The sequence below is a fragment of the Mytilus edulis genome, chromosome 6, assembly GCF_963676685.1.
Source record: "Mytilus edulis chromosome 6, xbMytEdul2.2, whole genome shotgun sequence".
NCBI classification, from domain to species: Eukaryota; Metazoa; Mollusca; class Bivalvia; order Mytilida; family Mytilidae; genus Mytilus; species Mytilus edulis.
The window spans coordinates 74965281-74985154 of record NC_092349.1 but is presented as its reverse complement, the minus strand read 5'-3'; the positions used below and the strand labels follow the sequence as shown (position 1 = coordinate 74985154).

General features: G+C 32.7%; 1 protein-coding gene and 1 long non-coding RNA gene across 3 annotated transcripts; both read left to right on the top strand.

Annotated features, from left to right (window-relative positions):
* On the top strand, positions 1-19165 carry LOC139528415 (NTR domain-containing protein-like). Of its 2 annotated transcripts, none has more exons than XM_071324390.1 (5): positions 1-110; positions 10376-10497; positions 16759-16841; positions 17996-18092; positions 18865-19165. In XM_071324390.1, exons 2-5 carry the CDS (start codon positions 10383-10385, stop codon positions 18990-18992), a joined length of 423 nt encoding a protein of 140 aa, XP_071180491.1. In that variant the 5' UTR covers positions 1-110; positions 10376-10382; the 3' UTR covers positions 18993-19165. The 2 variants fall into 2 exon arrangements, with proteins under 2 accessions (XP_071180491.1, XP_071180490.1); XM_071324389.1 differs by lacking the exon at positions 1-110 and adding an exon at positions 8817-8938.
* LOC139528414 (uncharacterized) lies at positions 4942-7950 on the top strand. The gene is made up of 3 exons (XR_011665587.1): positions 4942-5068; positions 6556-6686; positions 7579-7950. It is a non-coding gene; the product is annotated as an uncharacterized lncRNA (long non-coding RNA).
* Positions 19166-19874: the final 709 nt, after the last annotated feature.

The window sequence follows — 19874 nt, the reverse complement described above, 5'->3', positions numbered from 1 at the left end:
AACAATAATGACTATATGTTGTCTTGTGCTGATTTATTTTATTTCTGAGACCTATGGATGCAAATATAAAAATGAAACAGATAAACAAAAGTTTTGTGGAGCTACTTACGGTAAGTTAGGTCAAATATTAGTATACAGATAATATTGAAAAATCAATTAAATATAATCATGATTTTATGAAGTATGACTGAATAATTTACAAAATAATACTTCTACACAGGGAAAAGTGCCACGCATGTTTTACACATGTTTTACATATGTAAAACATGTGTTTGGTAACGCACGGGAAACGTCTTTTTCCTACCACGCATGTAAAACGCATGTTTTAAACATGCGTTATTCATGTGTTTTACGCATGAAAAATGCATGTTATGTAAAACGCATGTTTTAAACGTGCGTTATTCATGCGTTTTACGCATGAAAAGTACATGTTATGTAAAACGCATCTAAACCTCAGATTCCTGACTAAGGACAGGTGACAGGTGACACACAATTGCAGGGGGTTTAAACTTTTAAATGGTACCAAACCTTCACCCTTGTCTGAAACAATAGTGTAACATCACAACATAGAAAGACACACTATAAAATATTAATTGAAATGGCTGCATTCGTGTTCATCCTGAACCTTTATATATGTTATGTGTTATCATCAAATACAACTTACTTTTCAATATTTTTAAGAATGGACACCAATGCGGCTACTTTCATTTAAGACAAAAAAACGTCTAAAATTTAACTAAAATTCTAAAATTGTGAAGATTTCAGTAATTTAGCATGACTTAATGATGCTAGTACCCGATATATGTGCGTTGTATTGTTGAAAACAGCCCACATTTATGTAGCAGTAGCATTCTACTTTCCGATGAATAACTAGAAGTTTACATTTAAACAGTTTTGTAAAACTGCTATATTTTGGGGCCAAAAAGGGGTCTTACTGGACCTAATCCTTTGCTTGAGGCAACTGCAAACTAAAGTTAACAAAAGGAAACAAAAATTGAATCATCATCCAATGTAATACTGAAAGATGGACCAACAGTCGCTTAAATTTTTAATGCCTACATAAGGCAGTCTGCATAATGTCTCAGTGGCAAATATTTCAGATATCAGTAAAAAGACAGTATAAACAATTCATGTCAATCAAATAATAAAACTAAGAAGTGTATATTATACTGAACTCACTATATTGGTTGAGGGAATATGCTATATTTTGATCAGTTGTATTAATATTTTATATACATTTTTGTATTAAAACAAACCATAGTATAATTATAACCAGATGCTCCGCAGGGCGCAGCTTTATAAGACTGCAGAGGTTGAACCCTGAACGGTTGGGGCAAGTATGGACACAACATTCAAGCTGGATTCAGCTCTAAATTTAGATTGTGATTAAATAGTTGACACAGCATAGGTTTCTGACACAGAATGAATGTGGTCTAATGAACTTAAGATTTTTGTTTTGCCTTTGAGCAATTCACTATGCTGTTGAATATTAATCCTCTCAAAAAAATGTTTGAAGAAATTTTCTTTTTATTTATGAAATCTGAAATGAGAAAAATTGACCCCCCCCCCCCCAAATTTTTTTTCTTCACATCCCCCTTTCCCTTATTCCAAAACTGATCTCAATTCAAATTTCTAATGGAGTTTGCAACAATAACTACTCATTTAAATATATCATAAAATATTAAAATATAAAAAAAAGTGCTTGTTATCACTGAAAGGTAAAGATTGTTTTAATTTATCAGTTGGTAGTAAAAGTGAATATACATTGTATATTGTATAAAACAATGATTTAAGTTGATTCAACTACTATTCTGGACAAAGAAAGATAACTCCAATTGAAAAATTTCTTGCTATTGCGCAATTAGATATTTCTTGCTATTGCACAATACTGTGCAATTGAAAATACTTGCTATTGCACAATACTGTGCAATTGAAGATTTCTTGCTATTGTGCAATACTGGGCAATTGAAAATTTCTTGCTATTGCACAATACTGTGCATTTGAAGATTTCTTGCTATTGCTGAATACTGTGGAATTGAAAACTTCTTGCTATTGCACAATACTTAATATAATAATTTTGGATCCTGATTTGGACCAACTTGAAAACTGGGCCCATAATAAAAAATCTAAGTACATGTTTAGAATCAGCATATCAAAGAAACCAAAGAATTTATTTTTTGTTAAAATCAAACTAAGTTTTTAATTTTGGACCCTTTGGACTTTAATGTAGACCAATATGAAAATGGGACCAAAATTTAAGAATCTACATACACAGTTAGATTTGGCATATCAAAGAACCCCATTTATTCAATTTTTCCCAACCTTCCTTTTGTGGTCATAAACCTTGTGTCAAAATTTCATAGATTTCTATTTACTTAAACTAAAGTTATAGTGCGAAACCAAGAAAATGCTTATTTGGGCCCTTTTTGGCCCCTAATTCCTACAATGTTGGGACCGAAACTCCCAAAATCAATCCCAACCTTCCTTTTGTGGTCATAAACCTTGTGTTAAAATTTCATAGATTTCCATTCACTTTTACTAAAGTTAGAGTGCGAAAACTAAAAGTATTCGGACGAGGACGACAACGACGCAGACGTGATTTTTTTTAATTTTTGCAGTCGTTTAAAAAGTGATTGTATCAAGTGCTACAATATTTTAAATTATTACAGTGAGGTTAAAATCACTGTCATGTATTCATCATCCACACAGTTACTTATCGGAGAAATTTTTTTTCTATCATACCGGTATACATGTACATGTATATGTTATGATATTTTTCTAAAACCATCCACCAGAACTTGCAGTCGTCCTATAAAAATAGGAGATGTGATATGATTGCCAATGACACAGAAATTAACAACCATAGCCACCATACAGCGTTCAACAATGAGCATTGTCCACTCTGGACCAACTATATTTCTTTTAGTTTATATAAACTATTCTTATCTATTATTGAGTATTTTTAAAAAGAGTTCCTACACAACTTCCTATCGTGATGCTTCTTAAAATTTGATGGGTAATCTTTAGATCCAATTTTATGTAATGGGACAATAAATCCTTTAGCCCATATTTCAGGAAATTTTCCTGTTGTTAATACATTGTTTAAATAAATATCTTTACAAAACATTTAAGCAGATATGATTGGCTGCGCTTGAGCATCTTATTTATTATGGAGTCAAAGCTGCTTAATTTATTGTTTTTTAGTGGTTCACAGGGGCTTGTTTAGTAGGCCAGACGAGCTTTTACTGTCAATAGCGATTTAATAAAAAAAATGACAAAATGTCATTGAATTTCTTGGATTCCAAATTTTTAAAAAGTTTAAAGAAGAAATGTTAAACTGCACAATATTGCGCAATAGATTTGTAAGATCTTGACATTTGCTTAGTGTCAGAAACTCATATTACATGTATGTCAAAAATTTTATCAGAATCCAAATTCAGAGCTGTATCAAGCTTGAATGTTGTGTCAATACTCATGATACTAGCCCCAACTATTCATGGTTCACCCTCAGCGGGTCGTAGAAAGCTGCTCCCTGCAGAGCACCTGGTTCTTTAATTTTAAAATCCAATTCTCTGAAAATTTTAATTTGATATGACATTCTTAAATAAGATTCCTTAAAGCCCATGATTTATGAATGTGTTCTTACCAGTCACCCCAGATTGAGAAACCAGACCAGGATATTCATTTTATGCCAGGTCACTTGTTTTCACAGTCCTCTAGTCTGGTGTTATATATTGTTCCTATTGTTAGTACAAATGTATTACTTATAGTTCCGTAACTCTTTCTCCCGAGACACCACCTGCAATGTTATTATTCTTGTCAGGACTTTGATCTTGCCAGACTTCCAAACCCTATTGGACTCTTTGTCCCTAGCTAGGAACTATAAGTATGATGTCACTCATTGGGTTCAGGAAAGTTTACTAATAGGATTTGAATTGAGAGGACGCTCATCCTATGGCTCCCACTTTAGGGACTGTTACAATAACATTAACAAGTAGACTTATATTCAACCATATATATATGTCTTTTAAATAAACATCTTATTGTTTACGTGCTTTGATAGTTTATCTCAGAACTTGGGAAGACAACAGGAATATTACGAAGCCAGTGTTAACTTCACTCCGGTTTCACTTGCTACCAAAAAATGTATAGTTATCAAAGAGACATATACATTTCAATGGTTATAAACAGACAAACTCATAAATCGAAAATAAACTAACAACGCCATGGCTAAAAAAGAAAAGGACAAACAATAGTTCCCACGACACAACATAGGAAACTAAAGAATAAACAACACGAACCCCACCAAAAACAAGGGGTGATCTCAGGTGCTCCGGAAGTGTAAGAATATAAATGGTCATCTGGTTCTACTTTACGGTCTTAACTTATAAGTTCGTGCATGTCTTTATAATTTACTCAAACTGGATAAATCACAGAAGATTGATTCGAGTGAAGCTCTACTGTGATATTCAAGTTTGGTATAAGTTTACCCCGTTATTGATAGGATTTCAAACTCCTGAGTCCTGTGGATAAATAAATCAGTTTTGGAAATGACATTTAAAAATCCTTCGTGAAATGTTAATCGAATAAAATATTAAAGTTGTATTCTTACCCATTTTGTCTTTAGTGTCCTAGATTGAAGATATCCTACATTGTCCTAGCTGCATCTCATATCTTCCATAAAATTTGCGTTTTGCTTCACGAATCATGATGTCAGTATCAGTGTCGTCTGTCTGAACGCTCGTTTCCGGGTGAACCGTACGGGCTAATATTAAACCAAAGGCGAAGCATTAAAAATTCCATTTAAACGGCATTTAATGATTGAAATCCATGCGTAGATTTATAAGTAATAAAAACAAGTAAACATGATTAATAATTGTATGTAACCGATTGGACCTTAAAAAAATATATATGAATGTGGATTCCGTAATTTCCTCCGAGTCTCCATGCCAGTGTAATGGTATTTCCCGCGGTTATTTTTGTACAACTTATAAATAAAATACGGTATGACTATCACTTGCCACTATGTACCTAACAGAATGAACAATTTTGCAAAGACTCACTCAGTGTAAGTATTTCGATACGGTGAATTAATTAACATGAAAAAACTCTGTAATTTCTTAATAATTTTACTGGACACAAAACACACGGGCACCTGGTAATTGAATTCGTCACCTTCATTACCTTATTAAAGTCAAATCGGCACCTTTTTTCAGGACATTTCTGAAATTGATTTTTTAACTGTCACCTGATATTTAAAACGTTTTTCATCTTTTATTTGAAAGTAATTTTTGGTTCTCTTCTCTACTGCAGTATATATAATAAAGATGAGGATAAAAAGAAAAGAAAACACTTAAATTTTATCAATGATTTTTTTTTTTTGATAATCTGCCTTTCCTGATTTTCCTGATCTTTTCCGTGGCGGATCCATAACTTTTCCTATGGGGAGGAGGCGCTGACTGACCTAACATGGGGCCCTCTCCAGTCATGCTCCAATGATTCCCTATATAATCAACCAAATTTTTCCCACGAAAGGTGGGGCGGGCCACCCAGCCCCCCACCCCCCACCCCCTGGATCCACCTATGCTTTTACCTGTATACTTGAAAACAATAAATACTATTGTTTGCTAGTATTGTGCAGTTGTTATGAAATAAAAGTTCATTATAATAAATATATGTTCCAGTAGGAACAGATCTATTGTGGCTCCATTGATTGTTTATACAGAGAGCACACAAGCTGATCATGTAAATTTGGTTAAATGTCCAATGGTAGATGGAAAAACAGCACTGTATATAAATAGAGCACCTAGATTCTACATGTGAAAATATGGTTCCTTTTTCAAAGGAGGTTTAAGGATCAGTTCAATTATATTAGATAGTTTATAAAACAATTATGCATAGGCGGATCCAGGGGGGGGGGGGGGCCCTTTTCGTGGGAAAGATTTGGTTGATTATATAGGGAATCATTGAAGCATGACTGGAGCGGGCCCCCCCTTAGGTCAGTCAGCACCTATGAGATTACTATCTACTAATGTCCATATGAACTGGATTTAAGCATCTATATAGGATACCTGAATACCTTTAACAATGAACAAAGCTCATACTGTCAGCTACAAAAAATGTATAACAGGCCATCAAGGCTTGACATGACAAAATGTAAAATGATTTGCCAAAATAAATCAAATATGGCAGACTGCATCAAACAACAACTAAATTTCATCCGGACTTGGAACAGGCATAAATAGAATGTTGGGACTGTTGTGTAACAGCACAAAAGAGGAACAAAGTGGTGAAATCGGTTAGAAATTGTTTTGATTCATTGAATTGGTACAAAGCTAAAAAATCTAACATGAAGACAAACAATCAAAACTTAATAGTACTTTCAGTTATTGAAAGCTCATTAAAAGCTAATAAAAACTCAAACATTATATATAAACCATGTTTTCCCGTACACACATATATATATATGTATAGATGTAATTATCAGAGAAATTCGTTTTACAATTTTTGTTTAACATGTTTAATTATCTATAACTGATATATTTTTTATTAAAGTTTCCAAGCAAGTCAATACATGCAATAACAAAAAACTTTTGGGACAGAAGACACTGTTTAAAAAACGTGACCAAAGAAAAGAAAAGGAAATGTACTTGTAATCGACACTGGAGAAAAAATGGACTCTTCAGGTAAGAAGTTTTATTCTGCAATAACTTTTGTTTAATAATAATCTGTTTTTGAATAAAAGAATGTGTAAAGTATATTTTAGTGGGACAGCATCCCAACAAACAATAAATAAGAAGAGATATCAAGTGGTAAATATCAATGTTTTGGTGAAGTTAAATAATAGTAGTTTGTACACATGTTGCCACTTGGAAATATAAATAATATGGAAAATAGCATTGTGAGCTCTCGCAAGCCTATGTGAGTTGTAGGATTTTCGAAATTTTAATCATTTGTTCATAAGTAGGGGGCCACTGACTGCCTAAGAGGGCGCCCGCTCCGGTCCTGCTTCAGTGATTCCCTATATAATCAACCAAATTTTTACCTGGCCCCACTCTAAATCCACCTTTGCTAAGACCAGTTAAATAATCAGCTTTGGTCAATTATGCATTGTAATTCTGTTAAAAAGGAAGGTGTTTGACTTTTTCTAGTTTAAAACTTAAGTGCTAAGAAACTATTTTTACAGGAATTATATTTTCCCCTTTAAAATGGAAAGTATAATGAAAATTGCATTGTCAATCTCAATCCTATTGTTCAACATCATGTTTGTTTTTATATTTTTTTTTATCAAATTCAAAGGTTAGTTTTGGCAAGCCAAAGTCATGGATGAGTTCAATAAATGTTGCAGATTACCTTTTTTTACAGGAGTTAAGTTGCTCTGGAAAACTGCATTTGTTACTTATTTCAAGTATAATAACTTGTTGATTTTGCGCATTTTTTTCATAAGAATGTTCAGTATATATTTGCCTTTCGTGATCTTTTAACTTTCAGTTACATTCAGTTCTTGTGAAATTCAACATCTCTTATATAAACATCACAAATGTCTTTTTACTTAATCACCCTTTTTTATGTTTACAGAAGAAATTGTCACACGGAAATGTCTTGGGCAAATTAAAAAGGAGAAGTAACTCTGCTAGGAAGCAGTTCCAGTCATTTGTAGCAACAGGACTGTGACGAATAGAACTTTAATATAAACTGAATCAAAATATAGAATTTACCAAACTTGTGTCAGATAATACTCTCATGCTTCTATTGGAGGACATCAATGATGAGAAGTAAAGGAAAAGACAATAAATGACAGCATATCAAATATCACAATGTATATTTAGTCAGTTAACACATTAATTCATCTACATACTTTACAGCATTCCATTTTAACCATGTGTAAATTTTGTCTATTCAAGCTTAACAAAATGCTTTGAAATTAAAATATTAAATATTTTAGGCAGACATGTTTTTGTAATTTTCATTTATTTTTCAAACTTTCAAGTTATTACATTCTTCTGTGGCGGATCCAGCCAAAAGCCCATTTTTCAAAGGGGTTTCCCAACCAAGGATAAAGGAGAGGTTCCAATCATGTCTTTCATTTATAAATTGTTAATTTCCACTACAAAACTAAAAAAAAAATAAGCCAAAGATAAAAAATCAGTCATAAAAAAAATATAATTTTGAAATTCATGTAAAACGCATGTAAAACATGTATTTTACATGAGTTTGTATTTACACATGTTTTACACATGTGAAATATTTCATGCGTTTTGTAACGCATATTTAATATATGTTTTTGCACGCCTGTTATACGCATGTTGTAAAAAACATGCGTTAAACGCACAAAAAACATACGTTTTACACACGTTTTCTTTACCATGCGTGAAACATGCGTGGCACTTTTTGCTGTGTAATAGAAGCAAAGTTATCGAATTACATTTGTAAACACTGTACAAGTACAAAAAAACTATGTTTGTATAATAGAATAAACAGAACATGATAATAAATTGATAGTACGAGAAGCTCAAGTCTCGTTTTTGTTTAAGCTCTTGCGATTACCTAAGTTTTTATTAGTTACTTGATTTATCTCTTTTATATGGATTTGCAAATTTTAAGCATCAGTAAAATTGTTGCCCTAATGAATGTTAAATTGGATATGAGAAATGGTAAGTTCTAAAAATATAACATTCCATCCGGTCTTTAAACACTATACATCCGTATTTCGATGCACATGTTGGGGAAACGACCTTCATCAATTACAAACCAAATTAACATTTCAATTACGTTAAATGATTTTTGTAACAAGAATTGATGCACAACAAAACACCTCTGTCATAAAAGTCTGTTTTGTACTATGATTAATAGTTAGAAAATCTTTCCAAATCCGTGTCACAAGCGCATATATTTATTAATAGAAACAAAGAAACATTTTACTATTCACTAACATAAGGTAAGTTATAAGTTGTTTTTTCACTGTTTAATCATAATTTTGTTTCCTTACTTTTTTTTCTATATGATATATATGATATGAGATGTATTTCAAAAGCTTTCCAAATGTTCGTCTTATCCCTATATCAGCATGTTTAAAGCAATACTTCAAATACAAACGAATAACTCTGAATATTTGCAATGTGTAAAAAATGTATCTACACATTAACATGATTAATCACACATCCAACCAAATTTTCTCCTATTCTAATGGTAATGATTATTGTCCATGACTTTTAAATAAAACGTCGATAAGATCTTGAACTGTTTTGGGTTGTTGATGGTTTTTGTCTGGTATATTTGATATGTTCACCCTACATCTGCTTTAATATCATTGTATTCGCCTCAGTGATTTACAAAATTTAGACATCGTTTAACTACTTGCGCCTTTATTTACTAGTTGTTTTACGGTATCAATGATTTGATTACATTTTGTTGTTTCAATATAATTTAATTTTCGATGTAATGCGTCTTCTGATTAGCTGACGTTGTTTTGTTTATCAGCTCAAAGACATAATTTTGTCAGATGACCTTGACGTCATGAACAATTTAACATGTTTTACTCCTGTTTAAAATGGAATTTAGAATTGACACCGACAATTGTAGATTTGACGTTCGCAAATGCTGTTATCCGGATAAAACGGATATTTGAGACGCTAGAACTTGAAAAAATGTATAATTTGACATACAAAAATAAATCCGCGAAACTTCATGAATAGTTTTGGCGCAAAGACGTCATTTCTAAACGTTACATCATACACATGAAAACTTACAAACTGGAGGTTATTACGTAACCTCTACTATTAAAATTCGGATAAAGTCACATTAAAACGGCGAACTTGAGGTAGGTTTTGTTTTAATTTAGATAATATTGTAGTAATTCAACATTTGTTGATCAAAGAATTCAAAATAGCGGATCCCTTCCTAGTTACGACTGGTCAACTGTGGATTTGACGGCAATTTTTAGCCAATGAAATAAATTGAAACATAAAGATTGCATTAGAATGTAAGAAATGACTGTAATATTTTTTCTGTCTATTCGAAATAACACAAATGTGATGCAGACTATGAAATACTCCGCTACGCGGGTTGTGGAGTGTGCACCAATTTTTTGTTTTTATTTCTTCATAGACAGATAATGAATTAAAGTCATTCCTTAAATAATTGTGTACAGTTCATACATCATATGTGCCAATGGAGGAAAACTAAAACGTCGTATATGTCTACTGAAACGAACACACGTTATTGCTTAGCAAAATGCAATCGTTTTTGTCTTTATCATAATTTCAAAAGGTTTTGAAATATTTTATTACATTTTTGTCAAGCAGGTTTGATAAAACGATGATCATTTGAACTGCAAGTCTCAATATCGAACAACTTTCAGACATCTTTGTTTCAGAATAACCATGAAGCTAACAATAGTGACAATCGTCTTTGTGTTGATGAATTTAATTTCCGAGGCCCACGGATGTACCTGTGCTGTTGGAACAGATCAGGAAGTATTCTGTAGGGCTGAATTTGGTAATATTTATTTATAAGACTTCAGTTTGGGGCAACTTCACGTAAACGATTTATTTGTTTTATAGTTTTATTCATAAAATTAATACCTGCATATCTAGGTAATGCAATTAATTATCTGGTTGCTAACACAATTTTATATTAGTTTAATTGTAATCATTGTATTGTACATTAAATGCTATAATTACAAACCTAATTTTGAACTATATCAAACTTTTTGAAAACTATCGTGACGTTACATTTACCTGTGACATCATATTATACTGTAGCGTTATTCTGTAGGTGACAATGCAAGGTTATTTTTTGTTTTACATATTCTGTGGAAAGTCACAACTTCAGTGTTGACATAAACATCAATTATATGGTCAGTTATATGAACTATATGAAACCTTTCGAAAAATATCGTGACGTTACATTTACCTGTGACATCATATTTAGTCTGGCCGATCGGTGACAAAAATGCTCAAATAATGAGAAAAGTACCAAATGTTACATGATGGAACACTTTAGTGTACTGAGCAATATTAGCTATGGATTCACTCTCAAAATTCAATATGGCGGCTAATTTCAAAATGGCCAACATTCGTTAGAAAATATTTCCCAGTACTGCACAAACTACAGTAGATTTGATGCTGGAAATACAAAATTCAACATATATATTTGAATGATTTGGTGTACTACGCAAGATTTTGTTTTGATCAATCTTTGAAATTCAAAATGACGGCTATTTTCAAAATGGCCGCCTTAAAAAAATGCAAATATTCATTATTGAGAATTGACATGAATTTAATCATTTCATTAAAGAATATTGTCATTAAGTTTCTGTTCCAGTTCTGTTTTTTTGATTTTCCCTGGCTTGTCATTTCATATACAAATAGTAGCTTTCATAAAAAAGCTGCGGTAGAAGCTTTCATTAAAAGCTGCAATATTTTTTTGACTTAGGTCACACATAAAAGCTGTGATTTGAGATTAATCGGCCGTAAGATATTATTCATTGCCTATCTTAATTTCTTGGTTTGCAATATTTTGCAATTTGAGATATCATACTGTGTGATTTGAGAATTGTATAACCACAAATCAGTGAAATGGCAGGAATTGAGGACAAAAAGGATAAGAATATTGAAATTGCAGAAGCTGAATCACTTGGTGATATGGAGAAATCCAAAGCTGGAGACACTTTAACAGAGGACAACTCAGAAATGACTATTCAACAGTTGTTCCAAGAACTTTTAGCAGATAGGAAATATAATGCTCAAACAACAGATGATATTAACCACAATATAAAACAGAGCGAAGCGCGATTTGATAAAATATGTTTTGGTTTTATAACGAACAAGCTGAACAGAAATAGGCAATGAATATTAATAATGAACAGATGGGAGCAATATATACGCCAACCTCAGCGGTCTGAACATAGGATACACAACAAGGCTAGTAGTAAGAGCACGGCGCAATTGACAGTCAGACCAATGAAAAATTCAATGCTGTAGTGAGACGGATGGACGAGCTGACAGCAACTGAAGAAGGAGACACAGTTCAATTTTAAAGTGCATTTGAACAGCAGGCTACCGATCAATGAAAGGGAAAACGAAACGAAAAGAGAGTGGCATTAGCTCTTGTTCAGACTCCTCTGTAAAAATTGTGGTGCAAGGAACCGGAGCAAAAGCCCACAGCTCCCAAAATGAAAATATTCAATGGAAGAGGATCCATAATTTGGGTGGCGTTCATTTACCAATTTGAACGGACTGCCAGTAGGTTACAATGGGAAAACAGGAAACAGGTGTGTAGTCTCTTAGGTTGCTAAGCTGATGTTGCTTTGGAGTATTCTCGCAAGGTCAACACAGATGATGATTCAAAGGTCTTAAGAAAGTATTGACGCAGCGCTACAGGAAGGACGATATTCAGACCAGATTGGAACCGCAGCATTTCTCTGAGGATTCAAAGATCAAGATTATTCAAGGCATGTTATAGGGAGGAACTCAGAAACGATCAACAAGGCGTTTCAACAATTGAAAACCTCAATAGTCAACTGTATGGCAATGTATGGACCAAAAAGTGCCAATTATGCCCATCGGTAAGTCTTCTTGTTGATTGGCAGATCAATATAACCTTGGGCCTTCTGATCAATATAATCGGTGAAGATCACCAGATCAACTGACGATCACCTGATAAATATACACCTGGAAGAACCCCATAGCAATAAAATCTTGGTAGATCGCCAGATAGAAATACATCCAAGTGTAATGCCTATCGACCAGCAACACCCCCACCAGGCCAAGGACGATATAGTCTTTAAGGACAACGGTCAGCATCACCACGGACAAACTCCATGTATTACTGAAAAATTATTACACCAGGGTTTTCGATATCACAAACTAGTCAAAACATTTACTAAATTTTATCATCGGTATAAAGATATCATTCGTAAATATAGCTCAACATGCAGACTTCTAATACGTTCAGGTATTTCACATGCAATTTTTTATGGAAATATTCTTTATAAAGCACAAAGGTGTCAGTATTCACCTCAGAAACTTACAAAACCTTTGAATAGACTTATTAAGAAGGGATATAATTACGATACTGTTGTCAAGTCATTAAAGATTGCATATTTTGGCGTTAATATTGAGTCACTGATAAGGTCTTTGCATCGGAACTAAACACATTTATTCTAAAAACAGTTGTTGGCATGACACGGGTTATGTTCTTCTCATATATGTTATGATGGTATGATACTAAACCCCTAACGGGAAGGATTGCGCCTGATGTTCATATGATGAAATCATAATCTTTCAGTCAGTTTAATTGAAGTTTGGAGCTGGCATGTCAGTTAACTGCTAGTAGTCTGTTGTTATTTATGTATTATTGTCATTTTGTCTATTTTCTTTGGTTATATCTTCTGACATCAGACTCGGACTTCTCTTGAACTGAATTTTAATGTGCGTATTGTTATGCGTTGACTTTTCTACATTGGCTAGAGGTATAGGGGGAGGGTTGAGATCTCACAAACATGTTTAACCCCGCCGCATTTTTGCGCCTGTCCCAAGTCAAGAGCCTCTGGCCTTTGTTAGTCTTGTATTATTTTAATTTTAGTTTCTTGTGTACAATTTGGAAATTAGTATGGCGTTCATTATCACTGGACTAGTATATATTTGTTTAGGGGCCAGCTGAAGGACGCCTCCGGGTGCGGGAATTTCTCGCTACATTGAAGACCTGTAGGTGACCTTCTGCTGTTGTTTTTCATTTGGTCGGGTTGTTGTCTCTTTGACACATTCCCCATTTCCATTCTCAATTTTATCCAAAAATCGCAGTTATTTCAGGCAACGGTCACCTTTACTAGAATCCAGAGAAAATCAAAGCACTACGGGTCGGACCAGTAGGCCAACGTTCGACTCTCAAGTCTCTTTGCCAAGAAACATCACCTCATGACAAAACCGAACAGAGGCCCTCTTCCTCGTCCGATATTGTCATCAAGACTAACCATTAGATAAAACCTATCAGTACGAGGTGTTTTATAGGACCAGAATGTGCCCATAAATATGGACACTGTTGCCATGATAACATAAGTGAATAAGAAATTAATTTCAGTAGATATTGAAGATTCGTAGACCGTAACGATACGCGGTTGGGGTGGTCACTGGGAAGATTAAAAAGAACACCCTTCTCGACATTGATACAGTAAACATACAATGGAATGTATGTAAATCGCCCTTAACGGACAATGTTATACTTGGGCTAGATATTTTTAACACACTGGGCGCATTGATAAATCTGAATACTCCCACACTTACCATCAACAACACAGTGATAAATGCAGCATTTGTTACAGTAGGAGGTAAGATTTCAACTCGGCAATTTTGCATAGAACAAACCATCCCAGTTCCGCCAAACTCTGAAATGACTTTTACTATTTTAACTAATAAAGGTGTTGACCTGGAGTTCATTTAAGAGCTATCCTCGCTGACTAGTTGGAAAAGGAAATAATGGTCCCTTAACCATTTTAAATTATGTCAATCGTCACATCCGCCATAGGAAAGCTACACCTATATAGGTTACATATAATAATTTGACGATATAGTAGGTACGACAGATGAAAACCTGATAAGTGACGTAAGACGTGGCTTTGACGAGACAATAGACAAGGTGCCCTGGCCACTGCCTCAAAGTTTATATAAGTTACCTAATATGCCAACACATTTAACCGACCTCTATCAATGTTCAATCGACTCACTTCAACCTATTTCATTCCAACCATTAAAACTGAAAGCGATTAAAGAACAATTACAATAACATCTTACATATATTGATTAACATTGATTTCCACTATTTGTTTTTTGTATATGTAGCCATATTTGTAAATGTGTGCGTTCTAGAAATAACTTTTTTATTTATATTTTAAAATTAATTGATAACAAATTCAAGAAATTGAAGACCATTGTTAAAGGATCAGTACTTAAATTTCCGAAATTATTTAAAATGCCTGTCAGACATACTTGATATTTTAACGTTTTTCCGCCATCTTGAAAATGGTAGACATATTGGATTTTTCTGAGTGGGTTCATAGCTAAAATGAAAGGGTATAATACTAAGTACTACTATGCAAAGTTTAATGCCTACCTCATCAAGTGAGTAATTCTGCTCTATATCTGCACCAATCGGCCGGACTAATTGTACTGTAGCTTTATTCTGTAGGTGACAATGCAAGGTTATTTTTTGTTTTACATAATCTGTGGTAAGTCACCACTTCGGTGTTGACATGAAAACCAATTATATGGTCAGTTTTATAAATTTTCTGATTACAAAAGTAAGAATTATTCTAAATACTAAGGATTTTCTTATCCAAGACATAAATCACCTTGGCCGTATTTGGCACCACTTTTTGGAACTTTAGGTCACTAATGATCTTTAATTTTGTACTTGTTTGGCTTTATTTACTCTGAGCGTGACTAGTGAGTCTTATGTATACGAAACGCACGTATGGTGTATTAAATTATAAGCCTTGTAACTATTAGCATGTCTAACTGTCCTATTGTAATGTTATTTGTGTATTTCTTTGTCCTGAATGCGCGAGGTTTAGCTTTGTTAAATGTCCTGGACAAAGTCAGGAAATTGACCATTGTTATATGATTCGTATCGTGTATGTTACATTTAAGTGTCGTGTTGCTGTTGTGTCGTAGTTCTCCTCTTATATTTGATGTGTTTTCCGCAGTTTTAGTTTGTAATCTGGATTTGTTTTTATCTCAATCGGTTTATGGATTTCGAACAGCTGTATACTACGGTTGCCTTTAATATCAATTTACAGTTGCAGATATTAAATATTTTACTTTATATTTCATTTTTCACATATGTTGAATATCGTTATGTGCAAAGAATTTAGACACTCCATCAACACAGGAGGAAGATGCCTCAAACCATTTTAAATCAAGGTATTTTTCTATTTCTGAAAAAAAAACTAGCAACGATTATAATAGATTAATTCGTCCATTTTATTCATTCTTCCCCGAGTTTTAAATTTCTATGTTAGAGCGTTCCTGTTGAAAGTAAATTTAGACAAGCGCTTCAGTGGCACGAAATAAAGTGTGTTCTTTTTTAAATATACATCCATTTCTACTCTTTAACCATCAATAAGATTTTGAGCTAGTATTTAAAAGAACGTTCAATCTCACTGAAGCTTTCCAATACAAAGCATTTACTGTACACATTGTTCCGTACGGATTTCAAAATTGGGCAAAACTTTGGCATTCGATTTGATGTTTCCTGCTTTGAATTCAAGCATCCTTGACACAATCAATCAATTAGTTTCTGAAACACGAAATGCAACAACCTCATTGTGGTAATATGTCAAGGAAGTAGAAACATGAGTGTTCTAATTAACAGTCTATATCGTGAACACTTAAATCAAATTAATAAAGTGTATCTTATTAAATGAGCCAGTTGCGATATTATTTGTCCTCGTTTTTCTACTTAAGCTGTTGTTTTCTAACTTTTATAACGATAATTATTACATTTTTGTTCTTCAATTTATCTTCAAATCCATATCGAGTTTGGTAACCGTTATTGATTTAAACATACAAAATTAAAGAAAAATTTGCAAAGCAATTTTTATCTTTATTCAACTATAATCATGTTTAACAACACCAACACCAATCATGAAGCAAAGTTGTATTTCTAATCGTTTCTATTACATCCATTAAGTTTCATCTATTTACAAATACTACAGGTTTTGGCCGCCACTATTTATTAAGCTATGATTATATTTTAAAGCTTCACGAGGAAAAATCACAGAAATAAAGCCTCTAAAAGGAGGTCAAGTTGAATACACAGTGGCAGTGAATTATAATTTCAAGGTAGTACATAATATGATTATTACAGTATTCTTAACAGTTGGATAAGAGGGTTTTTTAATTAATGTATAGTCTAAGCAGAAAACGATGTTTAAGGCAAGTGTTTTATTAAATGAATTCGTGGATCAAAATAATTATCAATCATTCAAGGTATATCCTCTAAATATTCATATGACATCGTCTGTAAAATATCAGTATCTACATCTTTCAGTTTTGTTATTTTACTTTACGGATTCAAAAATGTATAGTAAACTGTCGAATTTCAAATTCAAAAAGGAAATGAACGGAACAAACGAAAATGGTAAGTTGAACCTGGTTTCACAGCTAGCTTAACCTCCAACTGTTATGACAGTTGTGTATAGTTCCGTTATATTGGCTAAATTAGGTTAGCACCCAAACAGACATATTAGTTAAATGCGACAATTATACTAACAAACACAACTGACTACAAAATTCAAACTGAAATACAAATAAATGAGACAGGGACCCATTAAAACGGATGTATATCTTTAATTACAGGAATTACGTAAATTGCTTTAATTCTAACCAAAAGTAATCTACAGATATCTCGAATTACCAAACAGGCAAAAGAGAAAAATTACAATTTCTAACTCAGAATGAGAGTTACTTTTAATATATATTTTAAAAATAAGTTAGGTCAAAACTAAATCAAATACGCATTGCGACACATAAAATACCTATTGAGTTACCCAAATAATACTTGGGTGGATAAAAAATTCATTAGAAACATCTGTACATCTCTTTTTTTATATCATATATAAATACTAACAATATTTTAAACTCCAATAGACTTATATTTATTGAAAAACATTCTCACACGTGTATGTTTATGGGGAAACGTGTATACTAATTTAAATTAAAGCATCTGGTGTGATAATAAAAACATTTTCCTGATTATTTAACATTTGTTTACTTATGTTTGTTCATGTGATGTTGTTTAAACTGTTGTTCATGGCGTGGTCAGTTTGTTTTCGACGTATTTGGTTGTCCCTTTGGTATCATGGGTTTATGAAAGGCAATAACAAAAATACCGCCTCCAAACAAAAATCGATACTTTTAATTCATAATACTTCAGAGATATATCCGAGTACTCGAGAGTATCATGACCGGGTACATCCCTATTATATATATTACAGATCAAGGTTCCTAAAACACTTAAAGTTCGTTCTGAAAAAGATGTTGGTGCTGAATGTGGAGTCAAATTGGATAAAGGAGTTGAATATTTGATTTCTGGTAAGTTATTTGATGTTATTTTTGCTTTATGAAGGAGTGATATGCTTTGACAGACTCTGCCACTGACATGCCAATCTCATTTACTACGTGAAATTCAGATGATAAGACTACGAGTTTCATGTAATGTCTCCTACCATCATTTTTCTCATCGAATGTTTTAAGCAGTGATATAAAAAGTCAGCAATTCCGTGAAGTGCAGGTTAACGTAATTATTGTCGAATATATATTTGTTCACTTTCTAATACAATTTTCATTTGTGAGAATGCTTGCATGACTTTTTATCATTAGTTTTATAAGCTTTGAACTAGCTGTTGTTATCTAAAAGTACTCTAAGATATGTTCTTAGTGTCTTGTTGTTGAGGGGATGCATAAATATAACCTTCAAATATAAAAACAAAGAAGATTTGGTATGATTGCAAATGTGACCTCTTTTCACAAGAGAACAAATAACATAGAAATAAACTATAGATCACCGTACGGCCTTCAACAATCAGCAAAGTCAATACAGCATAATCAAATATAAAAGTCGCCAAAAGAACAAATGTAAAACAATTCAAACAAGAAATCAAAACTTCTCTTTGTGTTTGTGTTAGATGTATATCTGCTTTGTATCGATTTGTATAGTTTGTTTTCTGTTGTGATGTATCACCTTTGTCCAATATTAGGGAAAAAATTTTGAAGGAAGTATGGAAATACTGAGGTGTATATTTAAGAAACACACGGTAGAATAAGTAACATAAATGTATAATTGCATAATGTGTTCATGTTTCAGGCACTGTAACTAAGAACAGATATGGAAGTATATACAGGATAAATAGTTGCCTGTGGAATCAGAAATGGCAGAGTATTAAGTTTGAAACACAACGAAAGCTCTTAAGAGGACAATTTAATAATTGTTAGTTATAAAGTCGTTATAAGTGGTTTCTGACAAATGCTACAATAGCATATAGCACTAAGTAAAACCAAATAAATGAATGATTCAAATTATTTACCTGTGAAAAGATAATGAATTATTATAAGAATTATTGTTACAAATATGTCACTAGTTGGATTATTAAAGTTATTTGATTTGATACCACAGATTTCTCCGATAATTCGTTGAGTATTATTTTGTGAATTTCTAAGCAGTAGTGGAAGATATTCACAGGTTTTGTTTACATAAAAACACACTATTACATATACATATGACAATAATAATGTGTCTGTTTTTAAACGAGTTTAGACTTAGTGTGTATATGTCTCCGCTGATAATAAATCTATTTAAGAAAAACATAATTATTTAGAATTAAAAGTTGTATATTTATCAATAAGTACATTTTCAAAATCATTTATTTATTTAGGCTTGATGTAGATCTACATCTACAAAAATATCTTCAATAGATATGGATTTTTAAATATTTGGTTCAATCAGAGTAACTATGGTTTTAGTCCAAAATGGTTAAAGTTGAGCATTAAACAGAGAATGTTTTAACCAATTTCAGCAGACTTGGAAATCAGAAATGGAAAATTCTATGTTACACACTGTTTAAAGAAAACTTTGAATTTGAAAAATATTTATACTTGTTACCTTAAAAAGATAACATAACGTTCTGTAGGTTTAGAACAGGTAATCATTGGTTACCTATAGAAACCGGTAGATGGCGTAGAATTATTAGACAGGAAAGATACTGTGTACTTTGTAACTCTCAAGAGATTTTCACTATATTCTAAACTGTACAGCTCTAACAGAAAGTAGAAGAGCTTTTCTTATACCTTACTATGTAAACCAGCCACTTTATTTAT